The sequence below is a fragment of the Lacerta agilis genome, chromosome 2 (genome assembly GCF_009819535.1).
Source record: "Lacerta agilis isolate rLacAgi1 chromosome 2, rLacAgi1.pri, whole genome shotgun sequence".
NCBI lineage: Eukaryota > Metazoa > Chordata > Lepidosauria > Squamata > Lacertidae > Lacerta > Lacerta agilis.
The window spans coordinates 41,216,643-41,236,920 of NC_046313.1; the positions used below are offsets into that span (position 1 = coordinate 41,216,643).

The 20,278-nt window shown below is 45.6% G+C and overlaps 1 protein-coding gene across 1 annotated transcript; it reads right to left on the reverse strand.

Moving 5' to 3' along the window:
• Nucleotides 1-1,193: 1,193 nt before the first annotated feature.
• Nucleotides 1,194-18,084, reverse strand: RTBDN (retbindin). The gene is made up of 6 exons (XM_033139792.1): nucleotides 17,704-18,084; nucleotides 9,843-10,017; nucleotides 7,483-7,567; nucleotides 7,107-7,235; nucleotides 6,155-6,263; nucleotides 1,194-2,982 (listed from the first exon to the last, which is right to left on the reverse strand). Exons 2-6 carry the CDS (start codon nucleotides 10,006-10,008, stop codon nucleotides 2,680-2,682), a joined length of 792 nt encoding a protein of 263 aa, XP_032995683.1. The 5' UTR covers nucleotides 10,009-10,017; nucleotides 17,704-18,084; the 3' UTR covers nucleotides 1,194-2,679.
• Nucleotides 18,085-20,278: the final 2,194 nt, after the last annotated feature.

Consider the following 20,278-nt stretch of genomic DNA (forward strand, 5'->3'; position numbering starts at 1 on the left):
ATTCACTTCAGTCCATTCTGCCCAGTGTTCCACTTTTAGCTGCAAGTGTTTCTCATGTGTCGGGAAGAAATGGGGGTGGGGGTGGGAGAATTTCCTCGCCTTTAGGGCAGGACCAGATGGTTAAAAAGCAATCTAGTGCACAAATGTAGCGGCTGAGAGAGTGAGGGTCCTGGAAAATCCCTGACTGAAATCTCTCTTCAGTCATTAACTTTTCAGTTGGCCTCTCAGCCAGTCCTTTACCTATAGTGCGGGAATTGTATCTACCTGCTTTCTGCATTGATGCAAAGATTACTGAGAGAATATGTGTGAGACATTTGGAATAATCAAAAGCATCATAATAAATGTAAAACTTTGCAGTTGCTGTTGCTTGACAGAGGGATGAAGCCGCCTCTGTGGAGGAGAGAGGGTATTTCTTTTAGCAAATCCTTTTACAAAGTTAGCGCTCTCTTTCTCTCAGCTGTGCCCCTCCTCTAGCTCTCATGCCCCTCATGCTTCTTTATAGTCGGCTCCAACTCCATCCATCTCTCTCTCCCATCTTCCTGCCTAATGTAGCTTGCTCTCTTAAGAAGAGCCTCTATCAAGCCAGTTTCCTTTTCCTTCAAGAGCTACCTCAAGAAATGCCTCTCCTGAACCAATCCCTCTCCTGAACCAGCTCAGTATTACCTTACCTGCTTTTCCACTATCCCATCCTCACCTAGCAGACTCCCCACCACACCTGTGCTTCCCCCTGCCTGTTGTTTGGGCCAGTTCACTTTTGCTTCAGCACTGTTTAACAGTGTTAGATGGTTTTTTGGTAAGCAGCACTCAGTAAGGCTAATGGGTACTTTTATAATACAATCCTGAACCAAGGAAGGGTTCAAATGGAACAGTGCCTAAAGAGAGATCTTGTTTTGGAGAAAGCAAGCTAGCGGTCCTCACTGATCACAAGTATTGTCTTGCGATTTGGCAACTAACCCCCATAATACCATATACATAATACTCTAAACACAAACCAAACAAGTAAATCAGGCAGCTTGAGCCATTAACAGAAAATTTCTGTCTAAGTGGGCTCTCTCCCTTTTCATCCAGGTTCATTTTGCCATTCAGCCTGACGTGTCAAAAGCTAAGAAAGGGACTGTTCTTTGCATAGATGACTATTGGGGGTTCCCGCCCCCCCCCCAGATTCTTTCCACAAATACCAACCCACGCAAGTTGTTTTTGTTGTTTAATTTCTCCACAAGTAATAGGTTTGAACCAATACATAGTGTGCAATTTGCAACAAACATGGACACGGGTGAACAAGCAAGAGCGTGAAAAGGCAGCTGATAAAGCAGTGCATGTTTGTGACACGAGATCTGTTTTGGACAGAAGGTAGACAATATTATAAAGGAAGTTTGCACATGGTAATACAGGGCTTGATGTGAAATTCAAGGAGTGCTACTTAAGATAGTGGAGGACACGGGTAAGAACCAGCTGTTAACCAGAAGGTTGGTGGTATGAGCCCACCCAGAGACGGCTGAGGGCTGGATTCCTGCACTGAATTCTATGATTCTAACTCCAGGGATCTTACTATTCTGTCCACTCATCCTTTTTCTTTTTTTGGTTCACAAACTACTTTTCTGCCTAGGACAAACTATCGGTACATGGCACTGACCAGTTCACACTGGAGGCTCTGTATATTTTTTAAAACAGATGTTTTAAACTTTTCCATGATACACACACTGAATTATTAAAATGATAACCAATCTAAATCTAGCCACATCAGTGGCACAATCTCTTTCTCCTCCCCCTTCTGTGTTTGGTTGTGTACAAATTAAAGCTAACTATGAAGCACTGGCCATTTTAATACTGCAACAGCTATTAGTTTACAAAGCTCTGCAGTTTCCTTGCTTCAGAACTGTAACCAGCCTTTTAACTCTCAGATCCTACTTCCTAGGTAGTGATTTTTTCTGCTGCCTGTGTCAAGCGCAAACAGCGAAGGCTATTTCATTTTGGCTCAGTTCTACAGGCAAGCATACCTAAAGCCTTATTATTAGTAGCTGGGGTTAATAGTCAGTGCAGAATGATCTCATTAACTTATTTATTCTTAGTCTATGCAACCTCTCACTCTCTCAGGCCAGGGCCTTTGAAAGACAGACATCGCTCCTTCCCCCATAGTGCTAGAGGAGACTCAGACTGAGGACCACTGGGGGGTGGGGTGGGAATGGGTGTTTTAGTCATTGGAAGGGAAGGCAGGGTGTTGAGAGTGAAGAAACCACCATTGACTGCTCTCCAACCCTGCTGTTCTAGATGGTTGTAGGTTCAAGCCCCACGTTGGGCAAAATGATTCCCAAAATGATTGCAGGGGGTTGGACTAGATGGCCCTCGTGGTCCCTTCCAACACTACAATTCTATGATTTGATGTACAAGACGTGTGTAGGGGAAGCAGCGGGCACAGGCAGGCATACTGGGGGTAGAAGGTGGTGCTCCGGTGGGGTAAACTCTGCTTCTAGGGCATGGGGAATCAGAGTGCTCGGCTAAATTGCCACACCTGCTTCCTCTGCCACGGCCACACCCAGGTTGCACAGAGCTATACAAGATGGCAAGAAGCTGGTAACATGGGACGTGAAGGATTTGCATAGATCACAAGCGATCCCCCCAAAGCCTCAGAAAATCACAGGGGAGGGGGTTATTTTCCCCTGGGAGGCTGGCTGTCTCCAATCAGAACCCGCTCCCACTACCCTCCACATCTTCCATGAAGACTGAGCGCTTCTGCATGTTCTTCCGCAGGCGGCGGAGCAGGGGGTTGCCTGGGCAGGGCCCTCCAGGGCTGGCACGACCTCTTTCAATGCCTTCCTTGGTGGTGTCTGACTCCTCGATGCTGTCGCTGTCTTCAAGATGCAAATCAGAGGCAGAGAGGGCTGAGTCGGAGGCGGTCAGCGTCAGGCACTCGCAAGGATCGGTGCTGGCTACGAAGGAATCATCCCAGATGGTTTCGCAGAGCTCTTTGCCATCCTTGTACATCTGAGGGGAAGAGAGAGGTGGGGAGCTGTGAATGTGAAGCGCTCTTGCTCTGCGCAGCCTCAGTGCAGAAATTCAGGTCTGAACAACACTCCATCATCATCATCATCATCATAGTAATAATTTATTATTTATACCCTGCCCATCTGGCTGGGATTCTCCAGCCACTCTGGGAAGCTCCCAACAGAACACCAATAACAACAATAAAAAGCAACATCATCAAACATTAAAAACTTCCCTAAACAGGGCTGCCTTCAGATGTCTTCTAAAAGTCAGATAGTTTTTTACTGTACAGTGGTACCTCGGGTTATGAACTTAATTCGTTCCGGAGTTCCATTCTTAACCCGAAACCATTCTTAACCTGAGGTGCGCTTTTGCTAATGGGGTCTCCCGCTGCCGCGGGCGCACGATTTCCGTTCTCATCCTGGGGCAAAGTTTACAACCCGTGGTAACTACTTCTAGTTTAGCGGAGTTTGTAACCTGAAGTGTTTGTAAACCGAAGCGTTTTTAACCCGAGATACCACTGTATTTCCTTGACATCTGAAGGGAGGGCATTTCACAGGGCGGGCACCACTACCGAGAAGGCCCTCTGCCTGGTTCCCTGTAACCTCACTTCTTGCAGTGAGGGAACTGTCATAAGGCCCTTGGAGCTGGACCTCAGTGTCTGGGCCGGACGATGGGGATGGAGATGCTCCTTCAGGTATACTGGGCCGAGGCAGAGGGATAGAGATATTGAGAGACTTTCAGCAGGAGTGGCTGTGTCTTTATGAGCAGAAGGGTAGAGTAAACCAATCTGGGGTGAGGGCAGGGGCGGATCTACTAGGAAACCAATGAAGCTTAAGGGCCCTTCATCCCAGAGACAACATTTTGAGGGGCCTGCAGAAGAGTGAGTTCCTTGATGACTTGAGCTGTGTCACCAGCACAGCCCTTCCCGCATGAGGTGAGAGGGGCTTGCTTCATATAATTCCAGCTGCCTGTTAGCTCCTGCCTCTCCCAAAAGACCAGCACAATAGCTACCACATGGCAGAAAGGCAGACTAAGTGGGCCTGCTGCTTGCTTATGCCACTTGATGTGGCTTGATTTCTAAACAAGAACTTCGTCAGGATATCATGCTCAGGGTGTTGCACACCATTCCCCCTATCCTTTGATGCTTTGAGATAATGGTTGATATTTTTCTGCGGGGGTACCATTGCATTCTGCGCATGATTAGATGCATTATTTTGCTTTCTAAAATAGTTAAAAAAAAAACAAAAACAACTCAGTTTGGGGAGAGTGTGGGTCGCAAATGACAGCTCTACCAATTCAAAAGGACAGCAGCCACCACACATTACTAGCAATCCTGTCTGTCATCCTTGGTGGGCAAACACTGCAGGGGAAGAAGGGGCAAGCTGTATGGTGCTGACGTTGTCACGCTGTCAGTCATATACTGCCCATTTCTTCTGACAGGCATCCTGCCAAGCTGTTGCTCTCTGCCTGCCTGCCTGCCTGTCACTGGACACAAACTCTGCTAGCTGCCCGAAGGTTCAACTGACTGTCTCAGTGCAAGACAACCAACAGTCAGCAGTAATTAGCTTCGCCTCCAGTGGAAAGGCTGAAACATGTCATGTAGAGTTAGATAATATGAGGGGTTTCCATTTCTGCTGACCTTTGGGGTAGTGTAGCACCTGCCTTTTGAACTGCAGCTAGGATTTTGAATAGAATAGAATAGAATAGAATTTTATTTACGGCCATAGGCCCATACAACTAGGATTTTGTGTGTGTGTGTGTGTGTGTGTGGTTTTTTAAAGCAAGACACAGAAGAGGCTTCATTGACCAAGATCTCCCCTTGGGTGCCCTGTACATCCAAGGAAAACCTTGGGGATGTTTCTGTTTTGTTAAACCTTGGAGATGTTGGAGCATTTACTATTGGATTGACCTTAAGACCTTTGAAGTCTCTGGCCTCTTGCTAAATGTCAGGAGTGCGTGCAGGAGCCAGGCCCTGTGACCAGCAGGGCTTCTCAGGACTGGGACCTTCCTAAGTTTGTTCTAGAGAGGCAAGGCACGGCCACACAGGTGAGGCTGCTTGGTAACTCACTGCACCTGGTGGCAAGAGCTGGGAAGGGATATAAGGTCAGCATTTCCCTTTTTGCCACAGCAACACGCTCCCTGCCTTGCTGCATTTGGCTTCTTGACTCCTTGCTTTCTGATCCTCAGACCCTTGACTCCTGGTTCCTGACCCCTGACCCTTGGCTTCTTGACTCCCGGCTCTCTGACCCTCGGACCCTTGGCTTCCTAACTCCTGGCTTCTGGACTCCCAGTCCTGCTCCCACCTCACCATCTTGCCCCGGGTCCTGACATCCTCTGCTGGGACTTCGTTCACCCGTAGACCAGACCGTGACACTAACATTGAGAGTATGAACAATATCCTCCTCCAACAATTAGGCTTTTAGTCCTCATGATGAGAGATAAAGTTGGGTATTTGGGAAGCAGTGTGCTCTCTTGATGTCTGTCACCCCTTGCCTATTCGCTAAGCTTGTGGGAAACAATTCCTTGTTGTGTAACTGTCAATACAGAGGTAGCTACAAAGAAATATTAGAACCACTGATCTCTTCAGGCATTTTCTTTGTCTTTGACTTGCAGTTTCTGACACAGAATGCTGGTGGCACAACAGTTTTAAAAAATGCCAAAGAGCATATCATTATGTCAGCATTTTTTACTCATGGCTCCTACAATAGTTCTGAAAATGTCCCAGCCTAACATCAATTCAGGATACCATTCCTCTGTGGAACAGTGCTCCGTGAAAAGATGAATCATGAGTGAGTAGTCACATAAACTAGGTCTATTTGTTTTAAGAGAAGAAGAATACAAACCCCAACAACCTCCACCTAAAGTTGGAGGCATGTTCGCTTTTTAGCTTTCCCCCTTTGAAGAGTGGGAACCTTATTCTAAAAAGGCATCACAAGTTGAGATAAAGACCTTAAGTTGTTGACAAAGCCCTTTCACATAATTTATGTGAATACTGAAACACTTGGCTTGGTTTGTGCTAAAGCTGAGGCCTCCCAAGAATGATGTAATTCCTCTTTCTCCTCCAACAGTTGCTTTTCCCAAACATGACTCAGTACAGACATCTCTTCATGACTCATGTGATTTCTGGGGCTGAGGGCTGCATCCATCTCAGGGCTTTTAGTGTCCTCACCTGGCCATACGACAGGCAGTCCTGGCTGCAGTTGTTTCCCTCAGGCCCCCAATGCCAGTCAGTGAGCCAGTTACGAGCACACGTCAGGTCTTCCTTGCAAGCGTCATACCTGAGGTGACAAGAAGGTGTGGCAACAAGGAAAGCAGTTGAACTTGAATTGCTATTATATCAGACCATTTTTATTACATCAGACCAGACCTTTTATTATTGTTATATCAGACCTCCAAGGAGCTCAGGTTGGTGTACAAGGTCCATATACCATTTTGATCCTTACGACAACCCTGTGAGGTATATTAGGCTGAATAACAATCCCCAGCTCAAAATCACTCTGTTAGTTTTATGACTAAGTTTTATGGAGATATGAACCCAAGTTTATCTATTTCAGTCACAATGGACGGTCGATACTCACTAAGCACTTCCTCCTTTCCCCCTTTACCCAAATCAACATTTTCTCAGTCTTTTTGCCAATAGAATTGCATACAGTTATTTCCACCAGTCCAATGCCTGAGGCCCAAAAAATGGAAGTATGCTTGTGTTAGGTGAAGATGCCCTTTAAAAAGCTTGTGGATTTCCCTCAATATCCAGGTCAGCTCCTGCACTTGACTCAGCTTCCTTACATCCAGTTGATTTATTCCAAAATTGAACTGGGGGTGCCAAAAGCGAGATGCAGGTGTCATAGATATAGTGCCCCCGAGCATGTTGAATTTCTGTGGGGAAATGACTTATAAAGGGCCTTTTGAGTGTAAAACAACAACAACAACAACAACAACCCGGTGTGCCTTTCACTGCTTGTCTGTCTTAAAATGGAAGGGCATTTCATTTAAACAGGACACCAGCAATGTGATGACATTCTCCTCTTCTGCTATCTCCAGGAGACGATGCTCTTTCCCTGTTTCTTCATCTCCTACAGGGTCCCCTCCCTCCCCAGTCGGGACAAGGAGACTTCACTCACCATTGGTCACAGAAACTCTGGCAGAGGGGCACAGCCAGCACAGCTGTGGGGCGCTGAGGATGAGGCCACTGGGCAGCGATGGGGGAGCAACGGTAAAAACATTCCAGCTGCTGTAGATAGCCCTCACATCTGCATATGAGAAATAAGCACCAGGGCATAAAGATGGCAGAGCAGGCCTAAAACGACAAGCAAAGGGCTACCCACGGGGGGGGGGGGTCAATAAAAAAATGTGAAGAAAGGTCATGCCATCCCAGTTGTGTGGTAACTTCCAAGACTAGTTTTAGCAGGAACTCCCACCTATTGGTAGGCCCAGCTTGTAGGAAAGGAAACACACACACACACACGACGAGTAGGCATGGCTGCCTCTCTGTCTGACCTGCTGCTAAGGCTCCCACAGCGGTTCCAGTAGATGTCATTGGCTTTGGAAAGGTCCTGGGTGACCTCCGGTGAGCAACAGGCATCTGTGGGGAAAGATTCCTTCTGTCAGCAGCCCCTTTCCTTTGTGCTGAGATGAACCAGTTGTTATTCCGGCAACCCTGCATGTTTCAGTCTGATTGCAACAGCTGCAGGTATTGCCTAACAAGCTGGATGTATGCAAATTGCCACCAGTTACCATATGACAAGCCAATGCATACATAAATTCCCTAGCAGGTATTCCGGGCATGATAAGAACCCTATACTCCTATACCCATGTCCCATTCCCCACCCGCTCCCTAAAGTCTCTGTGGCCTCTGTGTACAAACCCTCCGAAGTTTCACCCAGGCACCAGGGGTTACCTCTGCTGAGTTCCTCTGTGCATAGCAGTACATGCTACTCACACACCTTGGAATAAGCCGCTTCAGGCAGTTAAATTTTGATCAGCCAAGGCTATGAGATCATTGCAGCCTCAAAATGAAATACATATTATTCTTACTAGCCTTCTTGAAAAACAACTGAGGCTGAAAATGTACAAGGAAGATCTGTTAACTTTTAAAAAGTGAATCTTTTGATCTGTTTGTTTGGAGCGTTGCCCTCCTGAGATAAGGTCCTGAACCAAGAGAAAGTCCAACTCCTGGACCCTGCAGTGAAAGATTTGAGGAACATGAAGTTGAAGGGCCATCATATGGCTCTTTTGTTCAGCAGAGTTATGTGTAAGTCCTGCCCGGTAGCAGCATTCCCAGGATTTCTGAGGTAAAAAATTGATGGTCCAAATCAAATGTGTTTGCATGGACATTTTTGTTATATAGTAAAATAATCATACAACATTGATTTCCTTGAACATAGTTAGCCGGGGGCTGCTATTTCAGCTTTCTGCATGTATTTTTGTGATTGATCGATAGCACTATATTATGCAAAATATGACCTTATTTGTTGTTGTTTAGTTGTTTAGTCATGTCTGACTCTTCGTGACCCCATGGACCAGAGCATGCCAGGCACTCCTGTCTTCCATTGCCTCCCGCAGTTTGGTCAGACTCATGTTGGTAGCTTCGAAAACACTGTCCAGCCATCTTGTCCTCTGTCGTCCCCTTCTCCTTGTGCCCTCAATCTTTCCCATCAGGGTCTTTTCCAGGGAGTCTTCTCTTCTCATGAGGTGGCCAAAGTATTGGAGCCTCAGCTTCAGGATCTCTCCTGCCAGTGAGCACTCAGGGCTGATTTCCTTAAGAATGGATAGGTTTGATCTTCTTGCAGTCCATGGGACTCTCAAGAGTTTCCTCCAGCACCATAATTCAAAAGCATCAATTCTTCGGCGATCAGCCTTCTTTATGATCCAACTCTCACTTCCATACATCACTATTGGGAAAACCATAGCTTTAACTATATGGACCTTTGCCGGCAAGGTGATGTCTCTGCTTTTTAAGATGCTATCTAGGTTTGTCATTGCTTTTCTCCCAAGAAGCAGGCATATTTTAATTTCGTGACTGCTGTCACCATCTGCAGTGATCATGGAACCCAAGAAATTAAAATCTCTCACTGCCTCCATTTCTTCCCCTTCTATTTGCCAGGAGGTGATGGGACCAGTGGCCATGATCTTAGTGTTTTTTTATGTTGAGCTTCAGACCATATTTTGCGCTCTCCTCTGACAAAATATCAAGCTGGTAAATTCCTATACTAAATTAAAGCAAGACCACCCTTTATAGGGCAATATAAAGGTTAACTCAATTTCCCTTGTCTGAGATTGTGAGTTTTTTAAAAGAAAAATAAAACAATCCCATGTGAAATAAAATGTCACTGAATCAATGGGTCAAACTTTCCCATTACATGTTTAGATACAGCTATTAGTATAGGGCATGGGGCAAGGCTAACTAGACCTCGCTTTAGTCCGGGGGGGGGGGGCACTCATTTACTGTTAGAGGAAGTGGTGACCCTGCGTCAGGTGTGGGGAAGCCCAGGCCCTCTAGATGCTGCTGGATTTCATCTCCCACCTTCCCTGACCATTGGCCATGCTGGCAGAGGCTGATGAGAGCTGGAGTCCAATAACATCTGGAGGGATACAGGTTAGCGCCCAGAATATAGAGTAGAGATAAGTATCACCAGCTTCTAGACAACTCTTCTATGCCAACTCTTGTTAAAGGTGCAGGTCTACTTTGCATCTGATCATCTCATTTATTTCATCAACCATAAGGAGGTTTGCTCATCTCTCCTCAAACCTGTGGGGAAATGCTGAGAGGAACCTTGGCTTCAGAGCTCCACTTCCTGCTTGCCCAAAGCTCTTCAAGCCTCCCTCCTGCTGCCTCCGTGCCCTTAACCAATACTCACTTTCTGCATAGATCTGGCAAATGCCAAGCTGTCCTTCTGGGCTTGGGCTGGCTTTGTGTTTCCCTCCAGGCAAGCAGCGGTCCTCCATACCTGTAGCACTGGCCCATGACATGACCAGTGCCCAAGCTATACCCATTATCCAGACAGTGCCACCAACACTGCTCATTATGACTACCTGAAAAAAGAGGAAGGGGAAGGATTACTAAATCAGTTTGGATAGCATAGCTTCACTGCTGCCTTGAAGCATGCCAATTAGGTTACACAAAATGGACTCCCACCTAGTCCTAGCTCCCCCTTCCCCAGTGTGTTCCTATGTACAGCATGCTTTCATCTCTGTCCCACTCCAACAACGTCCTTATTTTCCTCCCTGTCTGCTTTGATAATCCACTGTAGAGTTGGACCCTTCCCTTTGTTGATTGTTTGACTCCAGAATGAAAGGAAAGCGTCCTGCAGCTGTTGTTATCTCCCCATCACCACAGGTAACTCAAGGCAAGCCAGCTGCAGGCAACTCTTCCAACACCTCGGTTTAGGGCCAGCTCTAGCCTGGGAAACACAAGCAGCTCCTACACTCCCTGATTAAACTTAGGGCTTTATTCATGAAACCAGTGCCAGAACTCACCATGAACGCCTCCTTTGTTCTCTTATAATGCAATGGTGCCCACCTGAGAGGTGCTGGAACTGAGTTTCAGTGAGTTCCGGCTGAAACCCGGCCCCCATGAAACAGAGGAATCGATTGATCCATGTCAATTACGGTATGTAACAATTTGCAACTCTGTATACCAATCTTCCTTTTTATAACCAAGAAGAGTACGAAGGTGGGGGTAGAATGCACCTGCAGACAGGTAAGATTTGTATTATAAGGGTGTCAAAAGTTCTCAGCCAGCCTTTTTCAGTGACTCAGTCTGCAGCAATTAATAGATGACAAATCTCCATACTTAATTGCTGCACACCAAGCCACCATTTAAGATCCAAGCCTCACAGGAATGTCATCTGCTTAAACAAGCTTAACCTGGCCACATTGAGGGTATGTTCACATTACCGACTCCTGCCCCTAGTTTCCCGAAGCTGTTTTTACATGACGATAGCCACAATCCATATCGATGCTGTAGTTGCTTCACAAACACTGCCGTTTGATACGTTTTCCTCAAATGAACTTTAATCCAAGTAGAAAATGGTAAGCAGTAATGAGAATATACCCTAACATACATCACAATTGTGCAGTTGAATTTCACAAATTGGAGTTTCCTGTGGAGTTACAGGGGCAGGGAAACCAACAAGGCCATGCGTGTTGGGTTAAGCCGTTAAGACATCTCCATCCCCTTTTGGAGGTGAGCAGAACTGTGCAAATGCAGCTGGGAAATGCAGCAGGGGTGGGTGACCTTGCTGCATTTTAAGCTGCTAATGTGAACATACTGTTAGTTTGGAGAAAAAGCAGCCTTGGGGCCCTGATCCAGGATATCATTCCAATCAGGATAAGGTCCCTCTGTGTGTATGTGTGTGTGTGTGTGTGTGTGTGTACGCGCACGCACATGTACAGAAAACCAAGCCCTCTTGACTCATTTCAGCAGAAAAGCGCCAGGAGACTCCAATCTGGATCAGAGAGCACATTCCAGATCAGGGCTCCACACCTGCTTTTTTCTTCAGAATGAGAGTGGGCAACCCTAGCTCTTCACATGACATCTCTTGCACTTTGGCTATTCCATCTCCGCCAGAATGCACTGGACCTTTCCATTCCCATGAAAGATTCTGAGCAGCTCAGAAGCTTGAATGCTCCTACACCAGCAAGAACAAAAAGGTGATTAGCAGCTCAGCAGAGAGAGAGAGAAAGAGAGAAGAGGTTGGAAAGAACTATGGTAACTCAATAAGCTTGGCACTAATTGTGGGCATCAGTGAGGACTGACTACCCTACATCACCACTATGGAACCAGCCTGGCTGGCTGCCTGGAATCAGTATAGTAATCTACACAAAGGGTAGGTGGGCAGATAAGTGTATGGAAGCTTATAGAAGCTAGGTCACATTGCTTTATAGACTAGTCCAGCCTTACCCCATCTGGTGTCCTCCAGTTGATGTTGGACGACAATCCCCATCATCCCTGTCCATTGGCCATGCTGGCTGGGGATTATGGGAGTTGGAGTCCAAAAAAAAAACAAACATCTGGAGGTTACCAGGTTGGGGCAACACTGTATTACAGACTAAGAAAAAGTGACGGGATAGAAAGGAAGATGCTTTAATGGTTGGTACAATGAGCACATCATTCCTGGCTTTAGCTCCCTGCATAGTGTGTGTGTGTGTTTAGTAATCTGGCAAGAAAGTGTTTAGTAGCTGGGGCAACCAAGCCAGATGGACAGGGTATAAATAAAAAGTTGTTGTTGTTGTCCTTCAGATTTGGCTTCAGAAACAAACCTTCCAGACCCCCTCCCTCAAATCTTTCTCGTGCTTCCTGCAGCCCCAGCATTGCAGCCCCTAAAGGGGAGATAATTCCCTCTAAACAATAAGAATGGAGGACCATATTTTTTATTGTAAATTGTGGGTGCAAAGAATCCTGGCAGTGCAAGGGAAGATATTGGATTTCTATTAGAGAAGGAAATGCTGGAGAGTGAAATACATTCGATCCAGGCACACGGCTGCCTTCACTGCTGTGCCTTTGAGCAAAATGTACCAGAGGGCAAAATCTCACCATAGAAAGTACTTTCAGGGCAAGGTGAAACCTTTCCTTTTCCTTTGCTGTGTCTAATTTCAGTGAGGTGGCCTCATTTGCAACAATATGAAGCAAGATGCAGGACTAAATCATCTGGTCCCTAGAGAAGGGAGTCACCTTGGGTCCAGGGAGGCAGGTAGCCAAGTGAAATTTAACAGCAGACCTTCCTCTCAAAATCAGTTTGGGACCAATCAATGGAGCTATGCTCCTTAATGCCTCTAGTCTGGGCCAGGTAAAGTCTTCCCTCATGCATGTTGCAGGTTTCTGAGGGGTGGGGAAATCACATTTATATAGAAGGGTAAAGAGAAATGGCCCAGTCGTTATGTAACATGGTCTCTAGGACTAAATTCACTTTATTCTCTCAGGCTTGTAAGCTGAATCCAGTATCAAATCTTAGTTATCACCCAATAGTCTTCAAACTCATCTGATTTTGCTTTGCTTTGCAGTTTTACTTAACCTTTTTTGTTTTTAAAATGTTTATATTTATTTATTTATTTAGCTAGTTAGTTTCAAAAACTCACAGTAATGCAAAACAAATAATAAGGAATATTAATAAATAAACAAAATGAACACAGAACCCCATTCCCCAGGTAAGTGTTGTTTTTTGTACCTTCTTCTGCACAAAACGGTCAAGTGAGTCAATGTTCCCATTTTATGTTCTTATCCTAACAGGCCTGTCCAAATAGCTGGAGGCTGCAGGGTGTATTCTCTTCTCCTTGCTTGCAGAACAGATAAACCGTTGCCCCAGTTCACACAGTCAACATTTCCCCCAACAGAGTGGCTACATCAGCGTAGGAAGAAGTCTCACCTGTGTCCAAATGTGGGGAGCACGTGTGCAATTTTTCCATTTTCTTTTTTAAGGGGGAGAATTCCTGACATGCAAAGGTCATACTCCCAGAAAAAAACTAGTCAAAACAGTGTTGTATTAAACTCTGCACATATTCCTTCAAGCCCCTAAGGCAGGGATGGGGCACCCATTGCCCTCCAGATGTTGCTGGGCTACAACTCCCATCATCCCTGACTGTTGGCCATGCTCGCTGGAACTGATAGGAATTAAGAGTCCAACATTAGAGGGTCACACATACCCCGTCCCTGCCCTAAGAAACCCCACAAAGTGCCAATCAAGCAGAATTTTAAATCTGGTTCATCTGGAAAGGTTCATCTGTAGTTCTAATAATAAAATATTTCACTCAGAGTTCAGCCAGAACTCCTTGGAACAGAGTTAACGTTATTTTGCGGTGCAAAATAAAATAAGCTATGTATACTCCTTAGTGCTACACTACAAAGGCTCTTTAGCGTTAACAAAGCATTTCGGATCAGCTGGAAGCAGATCCACCTCAGGGTTCCACACAGCACTCATTATCAAGTGCCACATCACCCCTCATCCTGCAGTGCCCATTCCCACAACAAAGGCAAAAGTGGGCAGTGTGTTACTGCACCAAACATTGGGGGGGGGGGGGGGAAACAGGGAAAAATTGAACAAGAAAGTGGGAACATTTTCTCAATAATGTGTTGTAAGTTTTATTAGTGCACTTGCACTTTAGCACAAAAGAAGATGCTTTAAAAAAAGTGAAGAAAAAGTAAATGCAAGCTGTGGAAAAGGAATGGGAGGAAGAAATTGTATTGCAAAATATGAAACGATTAATATCTCTGTTTAAGCAAAAAAACACCACTGATAAGCTGTTTGGCAGGGATGGGAGACGTGTGTGGGAGGAGGGCAAACCACATTATCTGTTCTCTTTCCCAAGCGGATAACTGTGGAATGTTAACTTTTGCAAAAGTGCTCTGTGGGGGCAAGACTAGTAATGGTGGTGGTTCTGCTGGGTATGCAAGGCAAGTAACATAGGAAGGTTTCACCAGCTGTCTCATCGTTGACTGCTGCTTCCACAAGGTTCATCCATAATATCTTGCAGGTTCACATTTGAAAGTCTGGAGCCGAAATTGCATTGGAATTTGTTAGGAGTGGGGTGCACGGGGGGTGGGCAATAACACAAAGAAGATGGGAGAACAGGGAAGTCCTGGAATGCAACAGTCTGGCAGCAACCTCATCTGTATTCTGTATAATAACTATGAAAATAAGTGATGTCAATTTCAGAGAAAATGCTTTAGTATGGAACCACCTCAGATGAACTTGGTAGCTTCAAAGAGAGCTTTGCTCAAGTCATTCATTCCTTGCAGATTGTATTTTATAGTGCCCATTCATCTCCCTGCTCAGAGCCTGCCTGATGAGCCTCGCTCCGTAAAATATAAATTAACAACACCTATAATGTGCAATGTTTATTTTGTTTAGCAGGTCATCGATTTGAAGGTAGTTATTTCAGGTCTATGTCAACATTGTGTCCATTGGCCCAAAGCCTCTGCCTTTCTCAAGCTCGTTCTAGAAACCCCAGCCCAATTTTGCATTAGACTCCTGAACACTTAGTGAATCCTTCAGCATAAAAGTCTCACCTGGTGTTAATTGACTGACATTGAACGGTGACTTTCAGATGGCCTCACTCTGTTTTATCCTTGTGATTCTCTGGCTAGGTGCCTGGAAAATACTGGTGGCCTCAATCCCAGCAGATTAGGGACAGGCCCCAATGAAGGTGGCTTCCTGTCTTTCCCTCCCTGCCATAATTAGTTCTAGTCAGTAGAGCAGAAGAATGCAACTGCTATGTGTAAAATCACCCAGTACACACATCTCAAGAATAATAGCATGAGACTCTTAGTTGGTGGTGCTGATAACGCCAAAGTTGCAGATTCAATCCCCATATGGGACAGTTGCATATTCCTGCATTGCAGAAGGTTGGTCTAGAATGATCCTCAGGGTCCCTTCCAACTCTACAGTCCTATGAGTCTAAATTTATTCTCTTTATGGTGTGTCCTGGGAACAAATTACCACTAGCCTTTTACAAAACAAAACAAAACAAAACAAAACAAAACAAAACTGGACCTCAGTGAGTTCCATCCACAGCTTTGGAAAGAACCCATTTTTAGTATCAGAATACAGCCCTGGAACAAAGGGCTTTCTTGCATATTGGGTAACCAGAATAATTCCATAAATATTTAGGACTATGGAGCAGGCTTTCAGACTGCCTTCATCCCAGCATAAAACCCAGTATTTTTTTAAGGGTATGATGTTTTATTCTCACTCAAGGCAGCTTCGCATGTGTATAAACTATACAAAATGTGACTGCAGTACATACCCTTTCAAATTGTATGTATCAATGCATCAGGAAACCATAGCTCTGTTCCTATATATGTACTGGTAAATATTCGTGTGTGGTACATAGAAAATAACTCAAAGGGACACAATTCTGTGTAGACAAATAATGGCTTGCCCTGTGAGTGAACCAACTGTTTGTAAGAATATGTGAATATGTAGAATGAATTAAGAGCTCAATGCTACTTGAAAAAGCTTGCACACTACTGACACGATCAGAAGTTGATCCAATAAAATGAAATTGTGCTGATTCTAACAAAAAGCATGATGTTCCACAAAGAAAAGTCCACAATCTATATTAGGGCAATGCCTTTATTAGGTCAACCAAGGTATGGCAGAATATTATGCAAACTCTTGAGTTCTCCAGAACTCTTAATCAGGCTTGATGGCAAATACAGTGGGAAGAGAAAAATGACTGATGGAGAAGTGTGCATGCATACCAAGAACAAACGTAGTTGGTCTCTAAGGTGCTACTGGAAGGAATTTTTGTTTTTTTGTGTTTTTTGTGTTTTGATGGAGAAGAAGCCATGGATCTGCATCTAGCTTAAACCATCAGCCATTTCTTCTCCCTCTTCCCTTCACTTGCTTTGATTACCATCTAGCCTGATGAGAAATTCTGCAGAACTTGAAAGTTTGCATACTATTTTCTGGCATTTTGGTTGGCCAAATAAAGGTACTGCCCAAATATGGATTGCAGAATTCTCCTTGTTACTCTTGTTCTTTGCAACTAAAAACAGGAAGACATCTGTCCATCTGTAGGATCTTGTGATTATGTTGTTCTATGAAAAGGTTCAAATAATGAGCACATTCCAAGAGTCTGTCTTCTGGTGGCTAGGTATCAGAGTGACTGCAGTTGCCCAGTGTGTTGAAGGAGGGGTCGGGTCACCAAAGAGTTCATTTTTACCACTTTACATGCATGCCCCAGCCCCCCCACCAATCTATCTTCTCAGTTCACATCATTGCAGAAGCATCTTGTCTTATCCACCCCAGTGTATTTCCACAAGAGCAATAGAGGTGAGTTTCGAGGGGTGAAGCTAATACAAAGCTAGGCTTAAAAAGGTGTAGACCTCAATTTACAATAGCAAATTTGTTTTGTTTTTTTATAAAAAAATCAATTAATTGGTTGATCAAGAGGTGTTGTCGACTCAGTTAAGCTAATCAATTCACTAAAAGCTGCAGATACAATTAATAGTTGGATCCCACTTTAGTAGTAGGCTACTTTATATGCCAAATGATAGAAATTACTGCACAACAGCATTCACACGTTACAAATACTAGCGAACCTCTTTCTGTGTGTTTTCCTATTGAAGGACTATGAGCATCCCTCCTACCCTTGGCTACAATTACCACAAAGGGAAATCGCGGACTCTGCGACGCCGTTCTTTCCCCCAGTCCCGCTACCCAATATGCAAACAAGTTGAACCGGAGCTCGGCAGAGTTAAAAACAAGACGCCTGGTACGCAACGACGAAAAGCAAAAAACAAGAGCTTCTCGTTCTCTGTTCCCTGAGGCTAACAGAGGAAATATCCCGTCCTTCTACTCAGGAATAATGACCGCGAAAGACGACGGACCCGTTTCCATCCTCACAACCCCCAAACACCAATTAACCCTCTCCCCTGCCCCGCGTTGTTGCAATCAGAAACAGTATTAAAGGCGCGGTAGTGAAATCCATTTAACCCACCCATTCACCCGGATTGCAAGGGGAGTACAGTATAAGACTGAAGCGCGTCGGGAGGTTCCTTAGGCTACTCCGAGATAGAAGCGATTCTTTATTGCCCCGAGAGGGTGTCCCAATGCGCCCACCCACGATCGCCTTGTTTTGTCTGCAAGAAGACGCGTGGCCGGAGCCACTGCCTCTGACCCGCTTTTCACCCCGCGCCTCCGAGCACCCCTCCTGCAGACAGGCTGCAGCAGCAGCAACATTGCTTGTGCATGGCCAGGGCTTGGGGAAGACGCCTACCTGCGAGGCTGCAGCCGGGAGAGGCGTTGCAGGACAAGGGCTGTCCTGATCGGTTAGTCTGGCGGCTTCAGGCAAGCGTGCCCCGATCCCGGATGATCGGGAGGACTCTGGGGAGAGCTGGCGGTGCAGTCGGTGTCTCCACCACGCGCTGCTCCGGAGGAATGGAGCTGAGGAGTCGCTGCTTCCTCTTGCCGCTGCTGCAGCAAATAACACGGGTCCTCTCGCTCGCTCTCTTTCCCCACCCCTCCCCAAGGTGCGCAGGACGCCAGCCAGCCGTCGGGTCTGCTGGGGGGGGGGGGAGAGCGGGACCGCCCAGAGGGAGATGCGGGAGGAGAGCGGGACCAGCCGGGCTAGGGGCTCGCCTGCTCTCCCGGCCACTGCTGCAGAGGCTTAGGTCTCATTTGCAGCGCATCAGAGCAAGGTGCAGGACGCTGGACGGACGGGAGAAAGCCACACTGAGCGGCTAGGCACGGGGCAGGGCAAACTGATGGTGACTTTCCCCGTGGAATGTTTAGAAGACCCACAGTTCGTGCCTTCTCACCAACACACTCACAAACAGACCAGGGAAGAGATAACAGCTCCTTGTGATTTGCTCCCAGCTTCCGCTCAAGGGCGGTATACTATTCCTGAATACAGAGGCTCAGTTTAGAGACTGAGAGCTGCGTTCCATAAATTTCTCTAATCCTGTTTTGTTTTGTTTTTTAATTCATGGTGGTCATCAGAACATGTCCTGGAGATGTGTTCCACATGAGGGCTAATTATGTAGTGTGGAAGTATTTCAGGTTCCCATTCATCTGTATTTACCGCCATTCAGTTCCATTGGATTACTGGAGAGAAAGAGAGAGAGAGATGGCTGTGTTAGGCTACAACAAAACACTCCTCTCCACAGTGGAGATTCTCAGATTGGGTTTTTCTGAGCTTTGGGACATAAATTCAGTTGTTATTGGAAAGTGAGAAATGCATAAAAGTGGGTCAAAGTAATCCCACTTGCTCAGTCAGCAGTATATTTATTGAAAATAATAAGCCTTCACTATGTGATTGATTTCTAAAAGGAGCAATACACAGCTCAAGCCTATAAGGATTTCCTGCCCTGCCCTAAGGCTAGGAAGCTACCTTTCTGAGTCACAAATGTGTGTCTCCTAGTTGTGGTTACTCAGCAGGGACGCGGGTGGCACTGTGGTCTAAACCACTGAGCCTCTTGGGCTTGCTGGTCGGAAGATCGGCAGTTCAAATCGGCCTGATGGGGTGAGTTCCTGTTGCTCTGTCCCAGCTTCTGCCAACCTAGCAGTTCGAAAGCATACCAGTGCAAGTAGATAAATAGGTACTGCTGTTGCAGGAAGGTAAACGCCGTTTCCGTGCGCTCTGGTTTCCATCACAGTGTTCCGTTGTGCCAGAAATGGTTTAGTCATGCTGGTCACATGACCTGGAAAGCTGTCTGTGGACAAACACCAGCTCCCTTGGCCTGAAAGCGATATGATTGTCCATGCGTGATCATACACTTGCCCCATAAGTTTTGTGATCCCTGCTTTCAAAACACAATTTGCCCAGAATGCCTGTCCAATTTTGTTGCCACATTTTACACTAAAAGAAGCTGAACTACAGTAGATTCAGGACAGACAAAAAAAAAGAGAGTATCTCTTCGCACAGTATGTAGCTTAACTATGGAGTTCACTTCTACAAGATTTGAGGATGGCAACAAACTTGGACAGATTTCAGAGGATTAGAGAAACTCGTGGAGGTTGGGGCTATCAATGGCTACAAATCATTATGGCTGTATGCTACCCCCAGCATTGGAATAAGTTATGCTTCTGAATATCACTTGCTGGGGATTACAAGCAGGAGAGGGCTATTGCTCTCATTTCATAAGGAAACAGAGGAAGCGGCCTTATATATTAAGTCAGACTCTTGACCCATTTAGTTCAGTATTGTCAACTCTACACTGACCAACAACAGCTCTCTGGGGTTTCAGGCAAGTCTCTTTCAGTCCTATCTGAAGATGCCAAGGACTGAACCTGGGGCCCTCTGTAGAAAGCACAATGCTGGACTACATGAGACATTAGATCCAGCAGGGCTCTTATATTCAAATTCTCAGGATATGTCTATCTTCTGTGAACTCTAGGGTGGTGATTCTGAGCTGCGTAAGGACTCATGGATTCTTGGAATTTTATGTGGATGAGTTGTGTTTTCAAGCTGCTGGCAGTAGGAGCTGAAGTCTGGCAGAAGAAACTAGGAGTAACGAAACACGACATAATGTTTTTTAAAAAGACAGAAGGCGATAGGCAGTGATAGTCCCATCTCCAACAAGGCTTATTGTGTGGCCTTGGACATCGATATTTACTTTGTTTCATTATCCTTCTATAAAATGTTAGCAACTGTGGTCTGCCTCACAGAGTTGATGTGAAACATAATAAAGATGGAAAATAACTTTTAAACTCGACTATATAGTTTGGAAAGTTATTTGTGCCCATTTGGACCCTTCTTAAGATATTGTAACCACATTTTGCATGACAGTTCCTGAGGTCAAAGAGTAGGTTCTCATCTATTTTTGTATAAAATTGGATGCCATTTTTGAAAC

Coding starts and splice junctions, on each gene's coding strand:
- RTBDN (XM_033139792.1), bottom strand. CDS start 10,008: ATGAGCAGTGTTGGTGGCACTGTCTGGATAATGGGTATAGCTTGGGCA. Junction 7,568..9,842: donor TTGCCAGATCTATGCAGAAA/GTGAGTATTGGT, acceptor CTTTCCCCACAG/ATGCCTGTTGCTCACCGGAG. Junction 6,264..7,106: donor CAGAGTTTCTGTGACCAATG/GTGAGTGAAGTC, acceptor TTGTCACCTCAG/GTATGACGCTTGCAAGGAAG.